Source organism: Hyperoodon ampullatus (assembly GCF_949752795.1).
Source record: "Hyperoodon ampullatus genome assembly, chromosome: 15".
NCBI lineage: Eukaryota > Metazoa > Chordata > Mammalia > Artiodactyla > Ziphiidae > Hyperoodon > Hyperoodon ampullatus.
This window is the reverse complement of record NC_136928.1, coordinates 27,145,526-27,172,143: the sequence shown is the minus strand read 5'-3', so window position 1 is coordinate 27,172,143 and position 26,618 is coordinate 27,145,526. Positions and strand designations below refer to the sequence as shown.

Below are 26,618 nucleotides of genomic sequence, written 5' to 3'. Positions count from 1 at the left end.
GAGTAGAAGTCTGTCAACTTTCAACTATTATAATAATTTTTAAATAGACATGGTATTTAATATGATTTCCTGGTTTACACCCTATAAAATGGCCCAGTTAAAATAAATAGTTTACTGGCCTCAGCCCCAAAGACATGAAGTGAGGGCCAAAGAAAATATAAAATGTATAAAATGTCCCAGTGTAAACACCTGGAGACAAGAGCAGTGAATGCATCAGATATTCCTGGGAGAGTCTGGCTTACTACAAACATTAGGATTTTAGCCTATGTGAGTAAAAGGGAGGTGCAAATGGCTTGATGGAATGAGGTAGCAGTGCTAAAGAAATAATTTTCAGCTGAGGTGATGCTTGTAGCTAGCTGATATAGCAGAAAGAGACGGCCATACGTTGCTCTGGTGCTAATGGTGAGGTAAGGTCTCTGGTTTGCAATGATTAAGACAAGCTATTGTTTCAATGGGCTCATTTCTCCATGAAAATGCTTCTGGGTGTTTTCAAGCAAATCATGAGGATTAATGAAAATTTTTAAATCATTGTTTTATAAAGTTTCTAATAAAGGAATAGTAAAAAGGCTTTGGAAATTATGAAATTGTTATAACATACTCCTTTAACTCTAGGAAAAGTCTTTTTACTGAGTCTGGAACCAGGCTTAAGTAATAGGAAAACAGCAATAACCACAATATATTTTTAAACTTTTTCTTCTTTGAAATGGCATTTCTTAATCTTTCTAGTCCCTGAAACTCCCAAAGTGTGTAAGGTCTCAAAGAAAAATCTAAACAGTTTCTAAGAGGAATCAGTCACTGTCCTTATTTAGAGCTGGGATAAGTACCGCATTTACCAAACAGCCAAACAGAATTTAGGGTATTGGGAGGTTTGCCACAGATAAAGAAGCTTAACTGGGTATTATGATTCTTCACGTAGCAGGTCCTTTGTACTTCCTCATCACTTAAATGCCTCACAAACAACCCAAGGTAACATTTGCTACCAGAAAAAGTACTTTGTCTCTGTTGGCCAATCTCTGGAAGCCAATAGCAGGGTTTGACAGTGATATATAACAAGGTTAGAGCAGCATGATCCATCTCCATTCGCTTGACAAGGATGGCATCTTAGGCCATGGTGAGGAAGAGCAGGTTGCCCGCCTTCACTGCTCAGGTTGGCAGCACCTACTATCAAATGACTGGGTGTCTGGCAATGGGTTCAGAGAGACAATGACTGCCTTATCTCCTGGAATTCAAGGAACTTCAGCTCATAAACCAAAAGAACTGCTGAGTGGGCACTACTCACTGATCCATGTCTGAGAAAAGTCCTTCCAGAGGGTACAGGGTCCATCATCCACAGTCAAAGAGAAGTGACATGGCTATTTAAATGGCAGGGAAGCCCTCTGTTTGGGTTTTTCATGGCTAAGAAAGGCATATCATAATAACATAGCATAATAGCATAGCACCTTGCATGACAACAGCAAACAAAGCAGGGCTTTGTACTGCCTATTTTTGACAGAAGGAAGATATCTGCAGTTTGTGCTCTTCCCACACCATTTTAGATCTGAGAATCCAAGCTCAATCCTGCTTTTCAAAAGAATTGGTAAGGGCCTGGGAAGTGGGAGAGAGACAAAGCCATACAATCCATGTTTCTGGGGAAGCTTTTGCATAGATTGACTGAGAGCTGTGGGCCTAAGAAAGTACCAGACTATGGCCTCTATTTTCATCCTACAAATTCCCACTGCACTTGAGTTTTAAATCTGGTTTCTTGTATAGAATATCTACAGTGTTCCAGGTCTTGCAGAGAAAACAAGGAATGAAGAGAATGAATGAAATGTTGATAACTATAACTATATATAATATATATACATATATAATTGCCAACTTAATGATTCTCCCTTGCAAATTTGTAAGTTTCACTGCAAATATTGAATCAAAATGAGAATTAGAAACAAGAATACAGAACATAACTGAGAAAAGGGGAAAACAAATGATAAAATAAATAAAGAAGTATGTGCTCTAACAAAGACTGGCTACCCAAATCCCTATATCCATTTCCAGTAGAGAATGAAAGCATGTTTGTAAAGAAGAAACAAAAAATATTTTTTCTGATTCCATTAACCAGTCAATCAACTAAAAGACAAAATTCATTAGCCATAGAGCTTGTCTCATAGAACAAGTTATCGTCTCCATCACATTAAAGCAATAATAACTAATTATCCTTAGATTTTCACATGTGCAGAACACTGCAAATTATAGGAAGCAAGTTTATTTTTCTGCATACAAACTCGAAGTCTATCATCAATCTTTTTACCTTAATGTTTCTCAGATGGAAGAAGGCAGAATGGGAAAGCTTGTTTTAAAATTATAATTCAGAAAGATGAGGCTGAGGATAGAAGCTAAAGGATCTGAAATCAATGATACTGAAACACACAAAATGTCCTTCAGTAGTCTACAACAGGAAATTTGCATCTTCAGGCATTACATATCCTCAAACGAAGGAGGCATCTGTTATTTTGATATAACCTAGGGCGATGAGGTTTAAAATTTTACTGGGCTCAAACTTTTTCCATTTGTCTCTCTTCAAACCCTATATTCTTAAAATGGCTCTCTTTTTAAGAATTGCAGAGGTACAATTAAGATAATTAAGATACAACTTGAAAAGTGTTGTTCTGATAAAATAGAAAATATATACTTTAATTGGAAAGGAAGTATTTAAATTTAAATTCAAAACTTTTCACAAGAATTCCACAGTATGTAATGATACCAGTTGCTACAACAATTTAACATTTCTAAGATTGAAGTATATCTCACAGAAAGCCAACTTGTCTTCTTTAAATCTATCTGTCATATCAGTACTATATTAGTACTCATGTCCTAATAACTAAGTTTCCAAAAGAAATGTATTCATACTCTTTAGACTCTTCTGAAATTCAGGACTGCTTAAGTAACACGTTTCATCATGGCAACCCTGATCTTATCGACAACCACATTGACATTTCTACAGGATACTACAGTGCTTTAGGTCTTCACTAGACAGCTTGCTTTCTTCCTAAACTAATATTATCCAGAAGTAAATATCATAAAGCAGACTCTGAGAACAGTTACAGAGAAAGTTTCTTTGAGGAAAAAAAATTACTGACCCTATTCCAATGGTCATTAAATTTATGAGCCCCTGATGGCAATCACTCAAAGCCTGCTTTCTGCTTCCATATACTCTAAGTCCCTGATGAACATGTTATCATACATAACTATAATTAAAACTATAATAAACATATTTAATATTTACTAGTGGTTACAAATATATGTGTATTAGGATCTGTAAAGCATTTCATATGCATTATCTCATTTAATTTTTAAAACAACTTTCCATACACATGAAAATATCCACAGTCTTCCCTCCCATGATAAACTGTAATGTCTTAGAACTAAATGGAAACTCAGAAATCATCTAGCCAAGTGTTCCCATATTATAAATGAGAAGCCCAAAGCCCAAACAGGTTTAATGAATTCCCAAGATCACACAGCATGTTGGTGGCAAAACTGAGGTTATAATACAACTTTCCTTCCAGCTTAGTACTCTTTCTGATGATGATGATAATGATACTTGACAATGAGGATGGCAGCTAGCAGTTACTGAGCATTTGTTATGTGTTACTCACTTAATCTTCTCAACAAGTCTGTGAGAGAGTATAATTGTAACTTCATTTTATAAATAAAGATACTGAGGTTAAGAAGAGGAATAAAGTATGCCCAAACTACTAAATATAATATATAATAACAAAAATCAGAGATGATAGAAACAGACTGGTTTCAAAGGTCAATCTGTTTTTATTACCTCTGATTTTAATTATTATATATTATACAGATGGTATATTGAGAATTGACTGTTGGTGGCAAGAATGGCTTGATAATCCATAGAAGTTGGTGGTAGGATATGTGTACTCAAGTTGCCAATTGTACATCCTCCTAAGAGAATATTCCTTAGGATTCCAACTACATCCTTGCTATTCATATCACATGACTGCCATCCCAAGCCACTTCCTACTTCTACTCCCTTCCATCTTCAGAGCTGACCAAAAAGATCCAGAAACTTAGGTAGCTGCTAATTGAGTCATTTTTATTCATTCAACAAATATTTATTAAGCAAGTACCATATGTCAGGCACTGTGCTAGAGGCTAAGGAGACAGGAGTGTGCAGACATGATCTGCTGTTTACCTTTTTCTTGGATCCTATGAAATCCATATATTCAAAATAAGCCCTCCTCTTTTCTTGAACTGTTTTGAATACATTTTTGTTCCTTGCAAATAAACATAATTTAATTAAGACAGATTATTAGGGATTGAGCTGGCAAAACAAAGACTTTAGAGAAAATGTAGAATATTTGGAACTCGTTAACAGGTGATGGCAGGGAAAAGGGCATTAAGACATCCTTTCATTTCCCAAGATGAGAAGTCAACAGTCTGTGGAATGTGGCAGCCAAGCTCATAATTAAGGTATTATCTTAAGTCACCTGGGAACAAGTTCCCATTGAGGGTGAAGCTTTGGAGGACTAGGTTGTCCTGCCATTGCTCAATGTAAAGAAACTGAAGAATATGGAAAGCTTTCATATGAAAGCTTTTAATAACACTGGGCAACTTACAATGAAAATGGGGCACTCTGGTCCTTGCTAGAATGCATAGCTCAAAAATCCAAGAAAACACAGAACCATCGTGAGGCACTACTGTAATAATCCCCTTCTGTCTGCAGCTGGATGGCTGGGTGAGCTGAAAAACTGATCTATGAACTGATACACCAGCTGTCTTCATACTTTTACCGTATTTCCTTGATAAATGCAAGGGTGCTAAGCGAAATTGTGAAACCTTGATCCCTCAGCCTTCTCCAGAATGCTTTCTATTGTATCTCCCTTGCCAGAGAAGGGTAGCACTCTGCTCTGCTCTACCTCTTACTGAATCTTGTCCTGTGACTAGGACCTAAACACAACATGGGCTCAAGGGTGATATGCAAAATAAGAGTAGGGGAGAAAAGAATTATACTCAGAAGGGAATGTAAGAGTTTTCTAAGGAATCGCAGGAAAAAAAACCAAACCTGTGTGGATACGCATTTTGTACTAGTTATTCAAGGATGACTAAACATAATTTTGAATGACAAATTAATTACTATTGGGCATCTCATTGGAGAGGCTTGATTTAATGTACGAGCTGGTAGTCACTTTAACAGTTTGTTTGGTAGGCTGATGCAGTTTGGGTTTAGTACTGGCTTAGTTATTAAGGACCAAAACTCCTTTTGCAAAATGTAAACTTCAAAGGCTGCAAGAGAAGAATGATAGTAAGACCTGTCACATTTGTTTCCCTTAGGCTTCTGACCAGGGTCCTGAGGACTCACTTCTCTTCTGTCTCCCTCACACCAGGAAGAGATTGGTAAAGGAGTGCCTGAAGGCTTAAGACAGACTCTTGTGGGGAGTGACCAATGGTGGATAATTAACTATATGGACGTGGAGAGTCAAGGACAGCTGGGCTCAAGTAATGGAGAAAATAAAAATAAGTGAATACAGTTACCCAAATGGCAGGTGTTTGGGCCTGGTACTTAGGGTTCAGAGAGAATGCTTTACAAAGATTCCTTAGTTCAGAAGCCCCAGTGCAAAATCATAAGCAAGCCTATTAAGGTTTGCCTGATTAAGATCTGCTAAAACATCTCACACCTGAGTCAGAGGAGAGCCTCTTGGATACCACACAAGGGAACTTGCAGCCATTTTTTTTAGTGAATATATACTAAGAGTTGGAAAATTCTAACTTCTCAGTCCTGGACTATTAGGTCCTGACTTTTTTTTTAGCCTTGAGCTAAAACTACTTCTCTAGGGATGCAGAAAGCAATCTGATCTTTCAGTTAGAGCGGGGTCTATGGAGTTAAGTGACAAATGGTGTTCTGCTAATATTTTATATCATAGTAGGCTCAGTGAGATCATGAATCTACTCTGAAGTTGTTTCATTAAATCCTGAGTTTAGGCAGATTCTCCACATTGGTTTCCTGACCTGTAAAGTAAGGGCTATTATGGTAAGAAGGGTGAAATGGAAGGCTTTGGAGTCCTCGTTCCCAAGCTCAGATTAACTTGACCATCAAAGAACTGAGAATTTGGCAAGATGCATTCTATTACCTTTCTGTACAGGGACTCAGTTTATTCTGTGCAAAAGGCGATGGGCCCTGCGAAAAGATGGATTACACTAAATTTTAAAAGATGCAATTGCTGCTGTATTTCCTCACAACCAAATGTCCCCTGGATTTGGATTAATTATATTATATTTTTAATATGCCAATCGTTTGAATAATATAGGAACATGAGCAGACAACTAAAAACTGAAATATTTAACATTATAAACCATGTAACAATGGAAGTGGGAAAGAAAACAAGACAAAAACACATGAAAGCATATGCATAAAGAAATGATAACTGTAATAAATAAAATTTCCATGGCTGTTTACAAATGATTTTATGCATAGTATCTTATTTGACTTCATAACAATACTGTGAGAAAACTATAGCAGGGATTAATATTTCTAGTTTACTGATGGACTCAGGGAGGGTAGATGAGTTGATTTATTCACTCCAATGGCTTGAATTATGATGCATAAATATGCTGAAGCTTCCAAATCATCTCCATCATGGATTACTGCAACAGCCTTATAACTGATCTCTGAGGCCCCTGATAAATTGCAGAGTTCCTTCCAAAAGCACAAATCTAATCAAGTCACTCTCCTATTTAACATCGGTGGTTTCCCATTTTTTCTCAAGCTTCCAGCATGGTACTTTGCATGTAGTACCATGCAAAGTAGGGGTAGGGGCTCCACATATATTTGTTGAATAAATGAACAGATTACTGAATTAGCACTGTTAAAAAGTAGGTGAGCTGGAATATGAACCTAGACCTCCTTATTTTTAGAATATACAAAGAAAAAGGTTTGGAAATTCCAAATCCAGACACAGACTGAACATCCTAGTACATGAATGCTACAGGAGCCCAGGTTTGATCAAGGAGGTAAGTATTAGGTCATCAAGACCTGCTAGTATTTAAAATCCAGTTTCTGTGTTGGGATCCAGTGTTCCAATATCCAAAACCAAATATAAGATATATGAACATATGGAGATATAAGATGAAATTCATACAGAGCAGAAATACCCAGAGGTCACTGTCAATTTTTAAAGGGAAAGGAATATTTTCTTCACATCTCCTAAATCCTAATAATCTTCACCATAAAGGTACTTGGTTTGATTAGCCTGTCAGTAAGAATCAACAACACTCCTATTAGATAGTGGTATCCAAAGCAGTAGTTACCATCTCTAGTAAACATCTGAGCTAACTAATTGATTTCTTGCAAAAGCATAGGCTGAGAATTAGAAAATCATCAGTTCTGGATGATAACTTTCAGAACAACTACAGAAGCTCAACAGATAACTACAAAAAGCAAAACTTACACTGAATAAAAGGGCATCTCCAAACCTAACTGATTCACAAACTACAGACAAAGGTCTGCATGGTCTGCAAAAGACCTGAGAGTTGCTGTGTATTTATTACTGCTGTTGTTGCTGCTGCTGATAATGATAACAGGTGAAGCTACTCCTTATTGCATATTTAATGTTTTTCCAGCCATGAAATAAACCCTTTTATGCATTATCTCATTTAATTCTAACCCCATTCCTGTAATATTAGGTTCTATTATTATTCCTATTTCATAAATGGGGCTGTGAGAGGTTAAATAATTTATATATGGTCACACTAAAAAGAAGTGGTGACTTGAACATCTGATTGAGCTGACCCTCAAATCTGTGTTCTTAATGAGTACACTATACTAGCTGAATATCTCAGGCTTGCATGCATATAATTCCTGTATGTATTTGGGATCTAACAAAGTGGCAGCCCAGGCCTCAGAGTCAAACACTCAAGATACATTCACATTCTATCTTGGCCAAAGTTTTATTTCTTTCAGGACCTATACACAGTTCTTCCAATGACTCACAGACAATAGCAAAAATACCTCACGTACACACCACTGGGTAGAAAGATGTAAGTGTTAATTATCTTGTCATTTGGGGCTGCTTTTATACGCCTCTGTATAGTTATGTGAATCTTATGTATCATTTCTTTAAGATTTTTTATAGACCACTGAGCATGTAAAGAAGAAAATGAGGGGGATGGTATAGCAAAAGACATAGAATTCTTTCTTTTAAATTAAAATAAGTGTCCATGGAAAGTTTTTTGACAGACAAATTAATGCCAATCAGAAATGAAACATTAAATTCTAAATCAATGAACCTTAGTGGCTCTAAATATATGGGGAAAAAATTTCAGTGGTAATATGGTTATTAGAGGCACTGCCATGCCTCACAAATGTTAGTGTCAAGCTGATCCTAAGTCTGAAAGGCTATTACAAATATTGAATGGCTTTTCAGGCAAGACACTGGCTCTCTGGAACCCCTCTGCCATAGTTAACAAACTATTTTCATAGTTTCCACCTTTTCATTAAATGATCTCTCTACCTCTTACGTCAACTGAAAGCTGGCTCTCTGCTAAGGATGCCAATTTGCCTATAGTTCTCTAAAATAGAAGCTGTTCATTCTTCTACAAAAAATGTACTTCAGAATCAGGCTATAAGATGGGCATTTTCCTTATTCATCGGTGCTTCTCTCAGATCATTACTCCTCTTCCTCAAGGCTCACATATTTTAGCTGATTACCCTCCATCTCTCTTTACCTTTTAGCTCTACCAAAAATGCAGTCATTTTGATTGAGTTATTCCCAATCATTCATCAGGCTTTGCTGTTCAACCATTGGTATGGTTGGTCACCTACCCCAAAGCCTTTTTCTCCCTTTTATTTATATCAGAATGAGGTTCTACTATTCCTCAAGACTCAGAAAATGATGACTTCGTATTCAACATTAAGAATCAATCTTGACTGGTTTAGCCAATCATTATGTTTTCATTCTCCTGGGAAGTAATTGGTTAAGACAGAGCCATGTAAAACAATTCTGGCTAACTAGATGCAAGGAATCCAGTGGATGGCTTCTAGAAACAATTCTGTGGCTGCTGGATGTTATTATGTCTGGATGTAATTCCTGGAATTGTACTTCCTTCTTTCTTTTTTTTAAAATCTCAGATACCAGTTCTTTTTTTTTAAATTTAATTAATTAATTAATTAATTTATGGCTGTGTTGGGTCCTTGCTGCTGCGCGCGGGCTCTCTCAAGTTGAGGCGAGCGGGGGCTACTCTTCATTGTGGTGCACGGGCCTCTCACTACGGTGCCTCTCTTGCTGCGGAGCACAGGCTCCAGGCGCATGGGCTTCAGCAGTTGTGGCACACGGGCCCAGCAGCTGTGGCTCGCCGGCTCTAGGGCGCAGGCTCAGAAGCCGCGGCGCACAGGCCCAGCTGCTCCACGGCATGTGGGATCTTCCTGGACCAGGGCTCGAACCCGTGTCCCCTGCAATGGCAGGTGGACTCCCAACCACTGCACCACCAGAGAAGCCCTGGAATTGTTCTTATTTCTGAATGATGAGATCATAATTTTTTTGTTACTTTTCCCCCCCGAATTTCCACAAAGAGCAGGTATTACTTCTATAAAAAATAAAATTAATAAAGAAAAACCTTGGGCTTCCCTCATGGTGCAGTGGTTAAGAATCCGCCAGCCAATGCAGGGGACACGGGTTCGAGCGCTGGTCCAGGAAGATCCCACATACTGAAGAGCAACTAAGCCCGTGCACCACAACTACTGAGCCTGCGCTCTAGAGCCCATGAGCCACAACTACTGAAGCCTGTGCGCCTAAAGTCCGTGCTCTACAAGACAAGCCATCTCAATGAGAAGCCCCCGCACTGCAACAAAGAGTAGCCCCTGCTCACCGCAACTAGAGAAATCCTGCGCCCAGCAACGAAGACCCAATGTGGCCAAAAATATATAAATAAAATAAATTTATTAAAAAAAAAAAAAAGAAAAACCTTGAAAAGATATTTACTTAATTCCATGATGGAATTCACTTAATTTCATGATGGAATTCACTTAATTTCATGATGGAGTAATAGGAAGAAGACATCTTCCCACTGGAAAAAAAAGAAAAGCCTGGAAAACTGGAAAAAGCATCTGAAAGAATGGTTTTAGATATTAGACAACAATCAATGCAGGGCTGTGATCCCTGAAAGAAAGAAAACAAACCAGGTGAGCATATCTAGCAGCAGTTTCTGGGGTGTGATACATAGCGGACAAAGGGAAGGAACACAAACAAAGCATGGCAGTCTGAGTTGAAAAGCCAGAGATTATAGTCCAGAATGCCAAGGCAGCTAGTATTTGCAGGGCCAATGACTAGATGGAGGGAGCTGCAAAAGGAAAACTGCAAAAGACTCCCACTGAATATGTGGCTGAGTACTAATCTGTGCATGTATGAGAAGAAACTACCCAAGGCTGGGGAAAGAATCATCAGAGAGGAATAGGCAGAATAATTTGTGGAGCTCTTATAGAGCTGGGCATACTTTGGGTTTCCATCAGCCAGAGTTGAAAGATCTTCAGATACCTGGGGCATGGCCTAGAATCCTTCAAAACGGCATTGCTTTAGATTTGGGATTTAAGTATGACCTAGACGAAAGGCTGCTCTAGACCCAATATAAACGAAAAAGCAAACCTTGAAAGGATCCAACCAAGTAAAGTAAATCCAGGTCAGAACAAAACCTAGCACTATTTAAAGGAATGCAACAAAATACAGTACCAAAAGCATAAAATTTTAAATGTTACGTATCAGAGCTCCTCCATGTGGTCTCTCCAAGTGAGCTGGTTTAGGCTTCCTCACAGCATGGAGGCTTCAGAGTAGTGGGACTTTTTATACAGCAGCTAACTAAGGAGACGGAGGCTGCACTGCCTTTTATGATCCAGCCACAGAAGTCACAAAGGCCACTTCTGCCACATTCTATTGGTTACAATCAAGTCACAGCTTGCCCAGATTCAAGAGAAGGGAAATTAGAGGTTGATAGCTTTTTTTTTCAATTAAATAATTTTGAATATGCATACAGTACTGTGCATTTCCCTCTAATAGATGTTAATTCTTAATAAGGTAGTATCAAGATTCTAGGAAAAGAGATATTGTGGTAGACATCTTTGAACAATGTAATCTGCACTGTAGAGCTGGGCTGACATCTAGTATAATTTCCTTTCAGCTTGAAAAACTACCTTTTAAATGTGTTGTGGTATAGATCTTCTGGTGACAAATTTTCTCAACTTCTGTTTATTTGAAAATGTCTATATTTTACCTTTATGTTTGAAGGATATTTTTCACAAGATAAAGAGTTTTCAGGTTAAGGTTAACAGGCTTTTTTTTTTTCCTTCTTTCAGGATTTTAAAGATGTTCCTCTACTGCCTCCTGGTTTGCACTGTTTCTGATAAGAAATTAGCAGTAATTCTTATCACTGCTCTTTATTATGTAATGTGTCTTTTCTTCTGCTGTTAAGATTTTCTCTTTTATTGCTGTTATTTTTAGCAATCTGACCATAATGTGCCTGGGTGTGGCTATATGTTTATCTTGCTAAAGATTTCTTGAGCTTTTTGAATCAGTGAGTTAATACTTTTTTTTTTATCAGACCTGGAAAATATTTCCTCTAGTCATGCATTATATCCATTTTTTCTTTTAAGTTATTGAATATATTTATATTTAGTGTTTTAAAGGCCCTGTCCACTATTTTCAACATTTGTATAATCAGTGGGTTTATTTCTATTGTTTATTTTTTTCTTCTGTTATGGGTCATATTTTCCTACTTCTTTGTATGTCGAATTTTAGTTTTTTGATGTGAAATTGTAGATGCTATATGGTTGAGAATCTGAAAACTTTTTCATGTTCCTCTTCCTTCAAAGACTGTTGAGTGTTTTGGCAGGCAGTTATTTTACTGGCAGATTACCTTTATCTTGTCAAGTCTTCTTATTAGACTTTATTAGGGTGGCTCAAGATTAGCTCTTACTCTAGAGCTTGAATAGCATTCTTAATGCCTAACCTTCTGGGGTATTACTGAATGCACAATATGTTAAGGTGGTCCCTCCACTCTGGTAGGTCAGAATTCCAGTGTTTCCTAGCACTCTGTGACCACTGGCATTCCTATTCAGCTCATAGATCCTCAGTGGCTATTCTCCGCTAAGCCTTCCAGAGTTTCACACCACACATGGCAACTTGGTTTTTGATCAAAGACTCAAGGGCTCTCCAATGCAGATTTCTGGAGCAACTGCTTTAAACAACTCCTTGCTCTCAGGTACCTTTCTCCACAAACCTAAGCTGCCTCAACAGCCCTATAAGCCAATTTCTGGCGGGGGGGGGGGGTTCTGTGCAAAACACTGCTTTTTATTCGGGCTCTACTTTCCTGTGCTGTGTTTGGATAGTGCCCCCAGACAGAAAACAAGAGAAAATGTCAAGCTTACCTTGTGCATTTCCCCTCTGAAGGATCATAGCCTTGTGCTCTCTGCTGCCTAATGCATGAAAGAAGTTGTTTCATAGTTTATCCAGTTTTATAGCTGTTTATGGCAGAAGGGTGACCTTGATACTTGTTACTCTGTGATGGCTGGAACTTGAAGTCTTAATTAATTAATTAATTAATTAATTAAAAATAGCATAGCCAATTAAGCCTTAATTTCCAGCCATCAGAAGTCAACCAAGTGGGAGAATTCCCTGGCAGTCCAGTGGTTAGGACTCCGTGCTTCCACTGCAGGGGGCCCAGGTTCAATCCCTGATCAGAGAATTAAGATCCTGCAAGCTGTGTGGTGTGGCCAGAAAAAAAAAAAGTCAACCAAGGGAAACCAATAAACAGTAAAAAAAAGTAAAAGGTGGGGCAGAAGTATTAGCAGACTCATGTAATTTTCCACTATTTTAATTTTCCTAGAATCAGAAAAAAGTTTCCAGGAGTCATATCATTTTTGTTCATTTTCATTTCTCACTGATGGCACAATGAACACCACAACACTCTTCATTTGTTCCTTCTTCCTCGCTAACTAGAGCCTGGTTTTGTGTTTAATTCCAAGTAGACAATTCATGATAAGTCAACTATGTCAATAATGATGCTCCTCTTTCTCTTTGCCAGATACTCAATCTCCCAGTCTCCCTGAGAGCTGGAGGCAACCACACAACTATATTTTGACCAATGAGACACACAGGGAAGTTTGTTAGGGGTTTACTGAAAAGATTTTAATTTTTTTAATAAAAAAATAGGTGATGCTGGCACCTCCCTCCTGTATTGAATGTGAGTCCCTTCTGACTATAATATGTATGAGGAGGAAAATTCTAAGTATGACAGAAGAGAGGGAACAAAAGAGCCTGGGTCCTTGATGACATCACTGAGCAACTAAATTAATACAGTAACTCACTGCCTCTGAGAAAAATAAAACCTATTTAGTTTAACCACTCTGTCTAAGGTTTTCTGTTTCTACCTGTCATAGAAAGCATTTCTGACTGATAAATGCATACTCCATTTGTTCTTTAGACTAAGAAGAGTTTGCAGATAAGATGAAAAAATAGTTTTCAAATACAACATAAAAAGGAAATGGTTGAGAACTGCATTCTTTGAAGTCTTTAAACTAATCAGGTTTTCTTTGGTGTGTATTAAATGCATGTCTGCCTTGTATCCCCCTCTAGACTGCAAACTTCCATGCTAGGGATCTTCTTTGTTCTACATATGGGCCTAGGCACTCTTGGGTGTTCAAATTAACTTGGTGACAGACTCTTATTTCTAGTACTCTTTGACTCCATTAGGACCAAAACCCCACAGACCTAAAACTTTTTTTTTTCCACAGAAGTGAATATGCAGGTAAAACAAATAAGTGAAGAGATGGTTTACTGTCTTACGTTCACATTCTCTGACATCCAAGTTGAACTGCTGTAATGCTCCCAAGGTGAGCTGCCTTACTTCAGCTTCCAGCAAAAGTTGCATCAAGGATGTGGCTAAATGCTTGCAAGCTGACATACATGCTGTCTGGGCCACCTTTCCCTGAAATACAAGAATGTAAATCATAAGGCTGATGGATTAAAATGAAATTCCAACGAAAATTAAAATCATTTATTTTTCAATTAGCAATTTCTTTGAAGGTTTTCTCCATCATGATAACCCTTGCATTCAAATAACTTTGAAATTAATAGCACCTCATGGCAAACATCTTAAATATTTAGCTCCATTACCATCAGTCATGTCAGTATAACACTCAGCTAAAATTCATAAAGCCTAGCTATTTATTTACGAAGTGCTTTCTTCCTAAATCAACAACAGATTAACAATATTCGAAATCTTAATTAAACTGAGAAGGAATGTTTCCACAGAGACTAAATTTCAAAGAGTCCCTTCTAAAAATACCATAATTCTTAAAAAGCGAATGTAAACAATTCCTAACTTATCTTGAAACCAAAGTGTTTACTACTTTATGATTTAACACATATAAAATGAAAAGAATGGTTTAAAACAAAATGTTTTCTGAAAAAAAATAATTAAAAGGATAAATTTTGTTTTCTTAAAAAATAAACACTGAGGTTTACGAACACACACTCTAAGCTAATTTTTTAAATACTGATATTAAAATTAGTATTTTACCATCTTCTTTAAAAGATTCACTTTACACTAGTGAATTATATCTTAGTTCCAGGTCTAAGTTATACATCATGAAAGATATATCCATTTCTTCCCAAGATATATATCCATTTTATTTTTGTTATAATCTAGTCTGAAAAACAGGATAAGTTTGAAAAAGTCTGAGTCCTCATATTAGTCAGTGGATCCTTCTTTTTTGAAATCATGAAATACTTCAGTCATTCAGAAGGATATGTAGAATTATATGATGAACACTTATGTATATACTAAACATTACAAATATAGTTAAAGCCCTTATATGACCTCCTTAAATCATTTTATTCCTTCTCCCCAGAGGTGACCGTTTCTTGTGTTGAGTATACCATTTGTATTATAAAAATACTCTATGACAAGTATATAATAAGAAACAATATTTTTATTATTTTACGTATTTGAAACTTTCTGTATTACAAAGGATGTCCTCCTACAACTTGCTTTTTTGGTTCAATGTTATGAATGTGAATGTTTATAAATGAAATACATGTGGTTGTAGTTTATTCCTTTAATTATTCCACAGTATTCCATTTTAGGAGTATACCAGAATTTATTTGTCCATTCTTCTGTTGTTGGAGATTTAGGTTGTTTCTTTTTTTTTTTTTTCTTTTGCTATTATAAACAGAGTAGGTCATAGAGTAATGTCAGTCTTCATGAAAATGCCAGATTCTGACTATAGTTTTTTTTTTTTTAATATATATATTTTTCATACATTTCACTGGGCCAGGGCCTTCCACAAAAGTTAGCAGGCTTTAAATGGAAAAACATATAACAAATAATACAAGAATGAATTTTAAAATTTGCATGACTTTTTATTTACTTTGGATAATTACTTTAAGATTATTTCTCAAATCTACTAGAATGAGGGGTATCAAAGTATTGTGATTCATAATGCACATGTGTATACATGAAGAGGAACACAGGTGGAAGCCAGATTTCCAAATATCTAACTATAAACTGCTTTGCCTATGGTATATTCTGATTTACAATGTCCCTAGATATTTCCTAGAGTATCACTTAATTGCATAATCACCAGCACTGAGTACTATTACAAATTTTTCTACTAATTAAACAAGAGATACTTTATGATTTTTGTCTTTGATTATTTTGTGAGATTGAATATCTTCTAAATTTTTATTTGACTAAAATATTATTTTATAGAATAAAAATAACAGAGTAATAAACAATGACCTATTATATTACACATTCTAAAAATGTTTCTCCTCTATGGTTCTGTTTGTAGGTTCTGAAGACCCACACTCTGTGGGTGATTTAACACAACAAATGGAAATACTTAAGTAGGGAATACTGTAGAGACCAAGTCGGAACGAGGCAATGGAAGCATAAAGAATCCTAAAGAGAAAAGTTACGTAAAAGAAATCCATATTAAATGGTATGCTTTCAACTAAACCCACTGGAGACCTGGAACAGGTATCACCAAGGAGCCATAGAGTTCAACATAATTGTCAGGCTATGCCCCATGAGAAGAATCAGAGGGGGCAGATCAAAGTTGTGAGAAGCCCTATGGCTTTTCAACAGTGGCAGTGGGAGTGCAGTGAAGAAATGAGGATGGACTAGAGCAGATGTCCAGAGACAACACTGCAGATCAGAAGGCAGAGAAAAGGGAAAGAAACTACTGTCTCTTGGACACTACTATATGCCCAAGATGTGCTATACTTAGGCAGCTGACATCTTATGTTATTTCACTTAATTCTCACGATCAACCCAAGAAGTTGGTGTTATTCCTTTCCTGTAGATGAATAAACGAAGGTTCTCCGCAAGGTTAAGAAATTTAGACAAAGTCATACAGCTATTTGTTACTTCTACCCAATCCTAAATCTGTATCTTTCCAGTAAATCATCACCTAAAAAGCAACACTAAATCTTATACTGTCTTATACTGGAACAGCTGGGCAAAAACAGATCCAGATAATAACAGGGTTAACAGGTTATCCAAGACATAAAAACTAGGTCCAAACAGGTAAGACAGTTGTAGTTCAGGAGCCAACTCTTCAAATATTGAGTATCTGCTGGGGCATGCTTTTTAACTGTGGTCCAGCATAACTATCTAGGCCAAGGCCAACACTTAAAGGTCCTAACAAACTGAACATGGAGATGTTGTAAAAATCAAAGAGCTAAAAGCCCAATTAAGCTGGAGGCTGAGAAGACAGCATTTGAAAGGCTTGTTTCCAGTGGTCAAAACAGATTGCCAAGGAGAAACGAAGCTGGCCTAATAAAATGAAAATAAGATAGCTCACAGTCAGAAAGTCCCAACTTTGAATTTTTATCTCTACCACTCATTAGAAGTGTAATTTAGTGTAAGTTAGTTGACACTTCAGACTCATTATTCATCTCAAAATATTAAGCAGCTTATTAACTTTAACATGAAACAAATCTATATCAATATATATCAATCAATAGAGCCAAAGGCACTTATACATGATCATATGTTATACTACCCTAACATACTGAGTTACTTAACTGTCCTCCAATCACTTTCCACCCTACTTCCCCTCAAGCTAATTCTTTATTTCCAAACACAGTGATAATTGCAGAAATGTATATTTTCATTGTTAAATATTTTTCTAATTCTAGAAAGCATTTTGGAGCTTTGCTAATTCACAGTCTGCTATCCATCCTCTTTTTCACTTCTGGTTTCCATTACTACCATGGTATCCATAGATTTTCTAAGAAAGGATAAACAGAGACCCAGGCAATAACAATCAACACACTAAGCAATAAAAATTGGTGGTTTCACCCTCTTCATGGAGCAGATTCTTTCTAGGAACAAACTGCCAGTCTCTAGGACAGGGTAAGAATTTGGAACAAAGCCTAAACTGACCAAAACCTAAATGACCAAAACTGCCTTTGCATATACCTCCAGGAACAGTTTCAAATCAGTGATAATCACAACTAGGTTATATCTTACGAAGCTATGATAGTCTCAGTGTACAGAGACTACACAAGAAATAGAAGCAGAATGCCAGACAAGATGAAAAATGACCTAAGTATTATCATCATATTTTGAACATATGAAGAACCTGGGATGCAGGGAGATTTGAGTCACAAGATCTTACAACTAGCTCTACAGGCAACATCATACTGCCTCTTAATACAGCTACAATATTTCTGTATTCCAAGACAGCCAATAAATATCAACTAAATGAACTGAAAGTCAACTACCAAAGCACTTAAATAATTCATACTACTTCTCAAGCTTGTTAAAATACCTTTTTAAAAAAAGTTTTGGGAAGGGAAGAAGAGTACACTGGTGACTAAATTCATGTTGTTAATTCAAAGTTAGGCTTATGACCACAGTGAGAACCATCACTGGGCATGAGTCAAGATCTATGAAAATACTTTTTTGATTTTCACCATGTAGCTCTTTGGTAACCAAATCAACTCATTTACTTTAAATATATACCCAGATTCATATCCTCTAATTTGAATTATTCCATCTACCTCCCATTCTCTATTTACTGTCTTAACTTGTACCATAAAACTTTGCACTAGATGATTTACTGCACTGCCATTTCATGCATTTACGTTTCCTTGAAAAGTACATGATTTGCAAGGAAAGAAACTATGGCATTTTTATTTTGGTATATCTAAATGAAGCATAGCTCTAGACTGCAAAGTAGGTACACACTGCCGCCCAACTTTATGCCTTGGAGGTATCTCATTCTCTTCTACACAGAGGGAGATATCATCCATTGTTTCTTACACAAAAGCACAATTAAACACAATTAAGACAAATAGGAATCTTATAAATTCCTTCTTCAAAGAAATACAGAAAGCTCAGTATTCATTACTTTCAATTACTACATACTTCAATTACACAATACTAAGTGTTATGTCATAGTACTAAATGCAAGTGAGCAGAGGTGAAGAGCTTAGAGAAAGCATTATCATCCTCAGTATCACCACAAACTCTACCACCATCACCAGAGCAGCTGCTTCCATTTATTGAGCATTGACTATGTGCCAAATGTTTTGAGAATATTTTCTCGCATAATTCTCACAAGAACCCCATGAGGTATTTAACCCTCTATTTATAGATAAGGGCAGAGAGGTTAAGCCATCTGGATACCTTGTAAGTTGTGGACCTAGGATGTGAATCCAGCCTTGTCAAATTCCAAAGGCTCTTAACAATCATTTGATCCTGCCTCCCAGTAAAAGGCCTTGGGGTAGTTGCTACATTGTCCTTCTGTTGCTTTGCAGACTTTGGGTAAGGGAACGAAGAGGACAAGAAGAAAACATTTTTTTTTTCTCCCTTCTCCATCTAAGGAAGCATCAAAAGAACGCTGGATTCACAGCAGATATTTAGAATGGACTCCAACCACAGCTCTCTGTCAACCTACTGGGATCAGATCTGAGTTCCAGATCATCAAGAATCTTAACTAAATGACATAAGTGGTCAAAGCCAAATTTCTCTTTCTCTGGATAATCTTAACACGTTTCAAAGTAAGGAATGTTTAAAGAGAGCCAGGAAAGACAGCTGTCTTTTCACACCAAATTTCTCCTCTGCTTTCTGAGTAACACTCCCTTGCTTACATTTTGGTGTGTCAAATTTTATCTTTCTTTCGTTATTTAATGAGTTATTTCACCATGAAATAGAGAAAAGTTCAGACACAGAAACTGATCTAGCAAGGCAAGTAAGAACTACTCAGAGTAAAGTAAAGCCACCCTATAAATTGCTCGTTCTTTCTGTGTACCTATACCTCTAATTCCTTAACCTTCTACCCTGACCACTACTGTAGACAGTTTCTTCAGCCTGCCCCTGCCTTCATGGAACAAGAAAGCTGTCTTGTTCCTTTTTACTCAATATCCCATGGCTATGGGTGAGGCCACTTCATTCCCATAGTACTAAGCCTCCTATTTACTTAGGATGGACATTAAATAAGCCACGTTCAGAGGATAGAGGTCTGGATCTTCCCATATGTTCCTGTTATCTGGGACCCATGCTTGGAACTTTGGTTCCCATGTGCTGCAGAAACCCTATGACAAAGTCTTACTTTATCTTTATACCTAAACAACCTTAAAAATCACATATCCTCTCCAAGCTGATTTTCCCACAACTGTATCCATGTCTTAGGAAGGATTACAATCCTACTTAAAGAATATTCTTAAATTCAAGTTAGAGAATCTATACAAATATCCACTCATTAAAAGATTCACAAATCCCTATTTTAGACAAACAAATGTTCCCTAACAGCTAAAGAAAATGAAGCCCAAGGATGATAGTTAATATATCTTGGGCAAGGTATTTGGTATTATTTGATGACTTTAGTAGAGCCTACAATGAGATGGTGAACCTCTAATAAATCAAAAATAAGAAAAACATAAAAAGTAAATAAAGGTAAACAATCCCTACTTAATTTGTCATGAAAAAATTAAGAAGCTTGAAGGAAAAAGCACAGTCAAAAGAAAACTGGAAGCATATACTCAGGATGTAGATGGAAGGAGGTGTCAGAGGAGGGATGTAACAGATGCCATAAACCTGGTTCTCAGACGTATCCGCTTGTTTCGCTTTCTTATGCAGCCATTTTTCAAGAAACACAGAAATCTTTTTAAAAACACTTTTTGCTATACATGCTTTTATTGGGGTATAATTACAAACAGTACATATGGAGCTCTTAAGAATATACAGCTTGATGATCTTTACATATGTAAAAACCTATAAAACTGCCATCCAGATCAAGATAGGAAATATTTCCATAAACCTGAAAGTTCCTCATGCCCCTTTCAAATCAGTAGATCCACCCACACCATGAGGTAACTTTTCTGACTTACAGGCCCATAGATTTGTTTTGCCTCTTTCTTGAACTTCATATAAAAAGAACCCTACAGCAGTGTCCTCTTTTATGCTTAGCTTCTTTTGCTCAGTATGTTTATTGAGATTCATCCATGTTGCTGCACATATCCATAGTTTCTTCCTTTCTATTGCTGAGAAGTATGAATAAATCACAATTTGTTTATTCATTTTTCCTATTGATATCTATTTGGGTTATTTCTATTGGGTGCTATTATGAATAGTCTTTAAGTAGAACTATTCATTTTCCTTGGAAAAATACCTAGGATTGAAACTGCTGGATCATAGAGTAGTTGTATGCTTAATATTATTAGAAACTGCCAAAATTTCAGAGTGATAATACTATTTCATACTCCCACCAGCAATGTATGAGAGTTGTTCCATATCTTCTCCTATACTTGATATTATAAGTCTTTTTTTTTTAATTTATTTTTGGCTGTGTTGGGTCTTCGTTGCTGTGTGCGGGCTTTCTCTAATTGAGGTGAGTGAGGGCTCCTCTTCGTTGCGTTGTGCGGGTTTCTCATTGTGGTGGCTTCTGTTGCTGTGGAGCATGGGCTCTAGGCTTCTCTTTTTTTTTTTTTTTTGCGGTACGCGGGCCTCTCACTGTTGTGGCCTCTCCCTTTGCGGAGCACAGGCTCCGGACGCTCCCCGCAGGCTCATTGGCCATGGCTCACGGGCCCAGCCGCTCTGTGGCATGTGGGATCTTCCCGGACCAGGGCACGAACCCGTGTCCCCTGCATCGGCAGGCGGACTCTCAACCGCTGCGCCACCAGGGAAGCTCTAGGCTTCTCTTGTTGTAGAGCATAGGCTTCAGTAGTTGCAGCATGTGGGCTCAGTAGTTGCAGCATGTGGGCCCTAGAGCACGTGGGCTTCAGTAGTTGTGGCACACGGGCTCAAGAGCACAGGCTCAGTAGTTGTGGCACACAGGCCCTAGAGCACGTGGGCTTCAGTAGTTGTGGCACTTGGGCTCAGTAGTTGTGGCTCGTGGGCTCTAGAGTGCAGGCTCAGTAGTTGTGGCACACAGGCTTAGTTGCTCCATGGCATGTGGGATCTTCCTGGACCAGGGATCAAACCCGTGTCCCCTGCAGTGACAGGCGGATTGTTAACCACGGTGCCACCAGGGAAGCCCCTATAAGTCTTTATAATTCCTGCTATTCTACCAGAGTATAGTGGCATCTTACTGCAGTTTCAATTTATATTCCCTTATGCGTAATTCTGTTAGAAGTATATTTTAATGTGCCTATTGGTCAAATGGATATCCTCTTTTGTAAAGTACCTGTTCAAGTTTATTGTCCATGTTGGGAGTGGGTCAAAGTGCAGACTGTCTAACATATCCTTAGAGATTTGTACATGATATTTGTCTTTTCTGGATGACTGCTTTGTCACACAGATGTATTGCAAATACTCCCACATGTTCTGTGGCTTGCCTTTTTGCTTCCTCAATGGTGTTTTTTGATGATCAGAAATGTACAATTTTGATAAAGTACAATGTATCAACTTTTCTTTTCATGGCTCATGACCTTTGTGACTTGTCTAAAAAATCTTTCCCTATGTCAAAGTCTTGAAGATATTCTCACACATTTTTTAGACAACTTCCTGTGTTAGTTTTCACATTTAGCTCTACAATCCATCTTAATTTATAGTGTAGGGTAGATGTCAAGATTAATTTTCTTTTCAATTCAAATACTGGATTGCTTGAACACATCTATTGAGAAGACTCATCCTTCTCCCACTGCATTGCATAGGCACTTTTGTTGAAAATCAAGTGACCACATAGGTGTGGGTCTATTTTGAGACTCCCCATTCTAGTGCATTGATCTTTTTATCTAATTTTATGCCAACACTTCACTGTCTTAATAGCCAAAGCTTTAGAGTAGATATAGAAATCAGGCAGCATAAAGTTCTCCAACATTATTCTTCTTTTTCATGATAGTCTTAACTATTTTAAGCCCTTTGAATTTTCATATAGATCTTAAAATCAGCTTGTTAACATCTACACTCATTCCCTCAAGATTGGTATAGATAGTATGATTTTACATGAATATAAGAAATGTTAATTTATTATATATAATGGATGCCTTAGAGCATTAAAGCTTAATTCTCACCCAGAAGCCTGGTGAAGAGCTGCCATAGATTAGTTTTGGGAGAAGTGACATTTTAACAATATTGAGTCTATAAATATAGTATACTTTTCCATTTAGTTAGATCTTTAATTTTGCTAACAATGTTTTGTAGTTTTGAATGTACAAGTTTTGCACATATTTTGCTTATTACAAAGTACTTCCTGTTTTTTGATGCTATTTAAATTATATTGATTTTTTAAATGTCAGATTCTAATTATTTCATTATTAGTACATAGAAATAGAATTGCTTTTTGCATAGTGACTTTGTATTCTTTGATCTTGTTAAACTATTAGTTCTAATATCTTTTTTTGTAGATCTCTTAGGATTTTCTACATAGACAACAGTGGGGTTTTTTTGGTTTTTTTGTTTGTTTTGTTTTGTTGGTTGGTTGGCTTTATGTACTGCAAGCCTTCTATGACTTTGTAGCTTGATTTTTTTTTTCACTTTGTGTACTGTGTATTTTGTAATGCAGAAATTTTAATTTTTTATGTAGTCCAATTTGTAAGTCTTTTTCTTGTGGTTTCCTTATTTTTTCAATAAATATTTTGTAATAATAAAAAAAACCCAGTATTACCTTTTAAGAAAACAATAAAGTTTAATTCTTCCCCCTTTCAAGTATCATGCTTTTTATTCCTTTTACTTGCCATATTGCACTAACCAGCTCCAATAGGATGCTGAATGGAAATGGTAACAGCAAACATACTTGCCTTTGGGGTAAAAATTTCAGTCTTTTGCCATTAAGTAAAATATCAGTGGTAGGTTTTTCATAGATACCCTTTATCAGATTAGATAAGACTAGATTAGTCTGCTGATAGTTTTTTTATGACAATTAAATGCTTCCTCTGCATCTATTGAGTTGATCACATGTACACAGGCACACACAGACACACACACATTGAATAAGCTTATTTCTAATACAGAAATTGAACTTGTATTTTAAAACCTTCCCACAAAGAAACTCCAGTCCCTGATTATTCCCTAGTAAATTCTATTGAATATTTATGGAAGAAATTAAACCAATTCTAAACAAAATCCTTCACAAAAGAGATGGGGGAGAAAACATTTCTAAACTTATTTTATGAAATCAACATTACCCAGATAACAAAATAAAAGGCAAAGACAAAACAAGAACAGAAAACTATAGACCAGTATCTCACATAAACGCACACAAAAATTTAACATAATAATATCAGATCCAGCATATTAAAAAAAAGATGATGCACTAAGTCTATATAAATGTGTCTATTATTAATTTTCAATTTATTTCTGTTGTGGATGGCAAAATAGTCAATATGATTTTACTCCTTTTAAATTTATTGAGACTTGTTTTATGGTCCAGAATATGCTCTAGCTTAGTGAATGTTCCGTTTACACTGGGAAAAAAAAGGCTGCTGGGCCTCCCTGGTGGCGCAGTGGTTGAGGGTCCACTTGCCGATGCAGGGGGCGTGGGTTCGTGCCCCGGTCTGGGAGGATCCCACGTGCCGCGGAGCGGCTGTGCCCGTGAGCCATGGCCGCTGAGCCTGCGCATCTGGAGACTGTGCTCCGCAACGGGAGAGGCCACAGCAGTGAGAGGCCCGCGTACCGCAAAAAAAAAAAACAAAAAAAACCCCAAAAAACAAGGCTGCTGTTGGTGGTGGACTGTCCTATAAATGCCAATTAAGTCAAATGGTTTGATATTGCTGTTCAAGTCTTCAGTATCCTTACTGGTATTCTACTTGTTTTATCAGTTACTGAAGGAGTGTTAAAATAGCTAACTGTAATTGTGAATTTGTCTGTCTTTGCAGTCCTCAGTTGGTTTTTGTTCATGCATTTTAAAGATCCACTGCTGAGTGCAGACACAGTTAAGATTTTAATATATTCTTGATGAATTGGCCATTTTATTGCTATGAATGTCAGTCTTTATCCCTAGATTATTCCTTCTTCTGAGATTTACTTTACCTGATATTAATACAGAAACTCAACTTTATTATGACTATTGTTTACTTGGTATATCTTTATTCCTTCCTGTTACTTTTAACCTATCTGTGTCGTTATAATTTAAAGTGAGCTTCTTATAGGCAGAATATAGTTGAATAATTTCATTCATCCAGAATAATCAATCTCTGCCATTTATTCAGAGTGTTTATACAATATAAATTATAGAAACAATTTATTGTTTTGGTTGGATTTAAGTCTATTACCTTGATCTTAGTTTTGTTTTCATCCAATCTGCTCTCCCATTTTCCTATTTTTCTGCCTTCTTTTGAATTAACTGAATATTTTAATGAATCTATTTAACTCCACTTTTGGCTTATTAGCTACAGCTCCTTGTTTTATACATGTAGTGTTACTCTAGGCTTTATAATATGCATCTTTAACCTACTGCAGTCTCTATCTTGCTGAATTTCCTTAAAGAGTGTTGACTTTTGTTGTGGCAAACAATTCCATTTCTTTTGTTTCCGTTTGAAATTTTGAGGTTTGTTGGCATGCACTTTTATGTAGGGATTAGAATCATCTTTTCTCTAGTTACTTCAGGCCCAGTTTAATGATACTTTAGAACCCTCTACTAGCCACTCTTCTGGCAGCTCTACTGAATACTTCAGGAGTTCAGTGGGGTCTTTCCCGTATTACAAGTTGGAACTCGAACATCTCCCTTCCTTCTGTGAATTCTGGCAATTGTGCTCAGCTTCTGTGCCCTGGAAGTTGTTTTTGGCCTGACCTCATGGATTTTTCACCCTAAACATGAACAGTTAGTATTCAGCCAAAGACTCAGTGGGATCCCAATGCTTGTCGAGATTCCAAAATCTGTGGATTGATGCAATTCTTCAGATATAGAAAATGCTCAAGCATTATTTCTTTAAGTAGTGCTTCTGTAACATTTTCATTCTCTCCTCTCCTTCTGACACTCCAAAGACACATATGTTACACCTTTCAACTACATTCAATTTCTCTTTTACGCACCTTGTCATTTTTAAAATTAAAATTTTTATTATTTTTTCTCTCTGTGTTTAAGTTTAGATTTTTTATAGATCTCTGTGTTTACTAATCTTGACTTCTGCTTTGTTGAGTCTGTTGCTAAACCCATTTAATGCATTTTTAAAACTTCACCTAATGAGTTCTTCATTACATATTTTGTATTTTGCTATTCTAGAATACACATTTGTTTCTTAATATCTGTACAAATAATTTTTTTGGTATTTTGTTCATTCTTTCCTCTTTAACATATTAATCATAGTTATTTCAAAATCACTGTTTGCTAGCATAAATATCTGGATTATCTAATGATCTGCTTCTATTGACTGTTATAACTTTTGATTATAGTTGTTTTTTCTGCTTATTATCACGTTAAGAAATTTTGTTTTATATGCCATACATTGTAGATAAGATGCTATAGAGGCTCTAGATTATCTTATCTTCCTCAATAGCGTTTTGAGTTTTGTTTAGGCAGGTAATTAAATTATTAGTGGACCATACCGATTTTGTCAGGCTTGTTTTAAAATTTACAGTGGTTTTGCCCTTACTCTTAGGAGCTTGTCCTTAATCCCTGAAAACGGATTTACTGATATTTAAACCGAAAGGCCACAGTGTTCATCAGGTCTCTCTGTGAGTCCAATCTGCAATGTCTCTGCTGTGCAACTTCTAGAATATTTGTTCAGCTATCAATATCTCAGCAACTGATGTCTTCTAAAGCCCCATAGTGTGCCCTATTCATATGAAGCTTAGAAATTGGCCAAGGACTGAAAGGGAATTTTATAAAGACACTGGTGGGGGTGGGGTGGGGTGAGGGTTGGTCCTTTTTCTGTGTTTCTTTCTTCTTTGGTATTCTGTTTCTCTACAACCTATTCTTATTGGCATCCCAAGCACTGATTCATTCTTTTGACAATACCTGATTTTATATTTTGTCCAGTTTTTATAATCGTTTATGACTAGAGTATAAGTCTGATACTAGCTATGGCATCACAACTAGAACCCCCAAACAACCTTCATTTAACAATACATATCAAGCAGAAAAAAACTGTAATAGCCATTTAAAGAATTTCTCTCCAGCCAATAATTTTATATGCCCTAGTCTTGATTTCCTTTATCAGCCTGTCAATCATTTTTGCTTCATA

The 26,618-nt window shown here is 36.7% G+C and overlaps 1 protein-coding gene across 2 annotated transcripts in view; it reads right to left on the bottom strand.

Annotated features, from left to right (window-relative positions):
* Window positions 1-26,618, bottom strand: part of EXOC6B (exocyst complex component 6B) — a gene marked incomplete at its 3' end in the record, with an annotated part of 718,627 nt that overhangs the window by 177,401 nt on the left and 514,608 nt on the right. For both annotated transcript variants that reach the window (XM_079720455.1, XM_079720456.1), the window contains one exon: window positions 13,827-13,968. In XM_079720455.1, coding sequence (XP_079576581.1) covers window positions 13,827-13,968 — 142 coding nt within the window. The remainder of the gene's footprint in view (window positions 1-13,826; window positions 13,969-26,618) is intronic.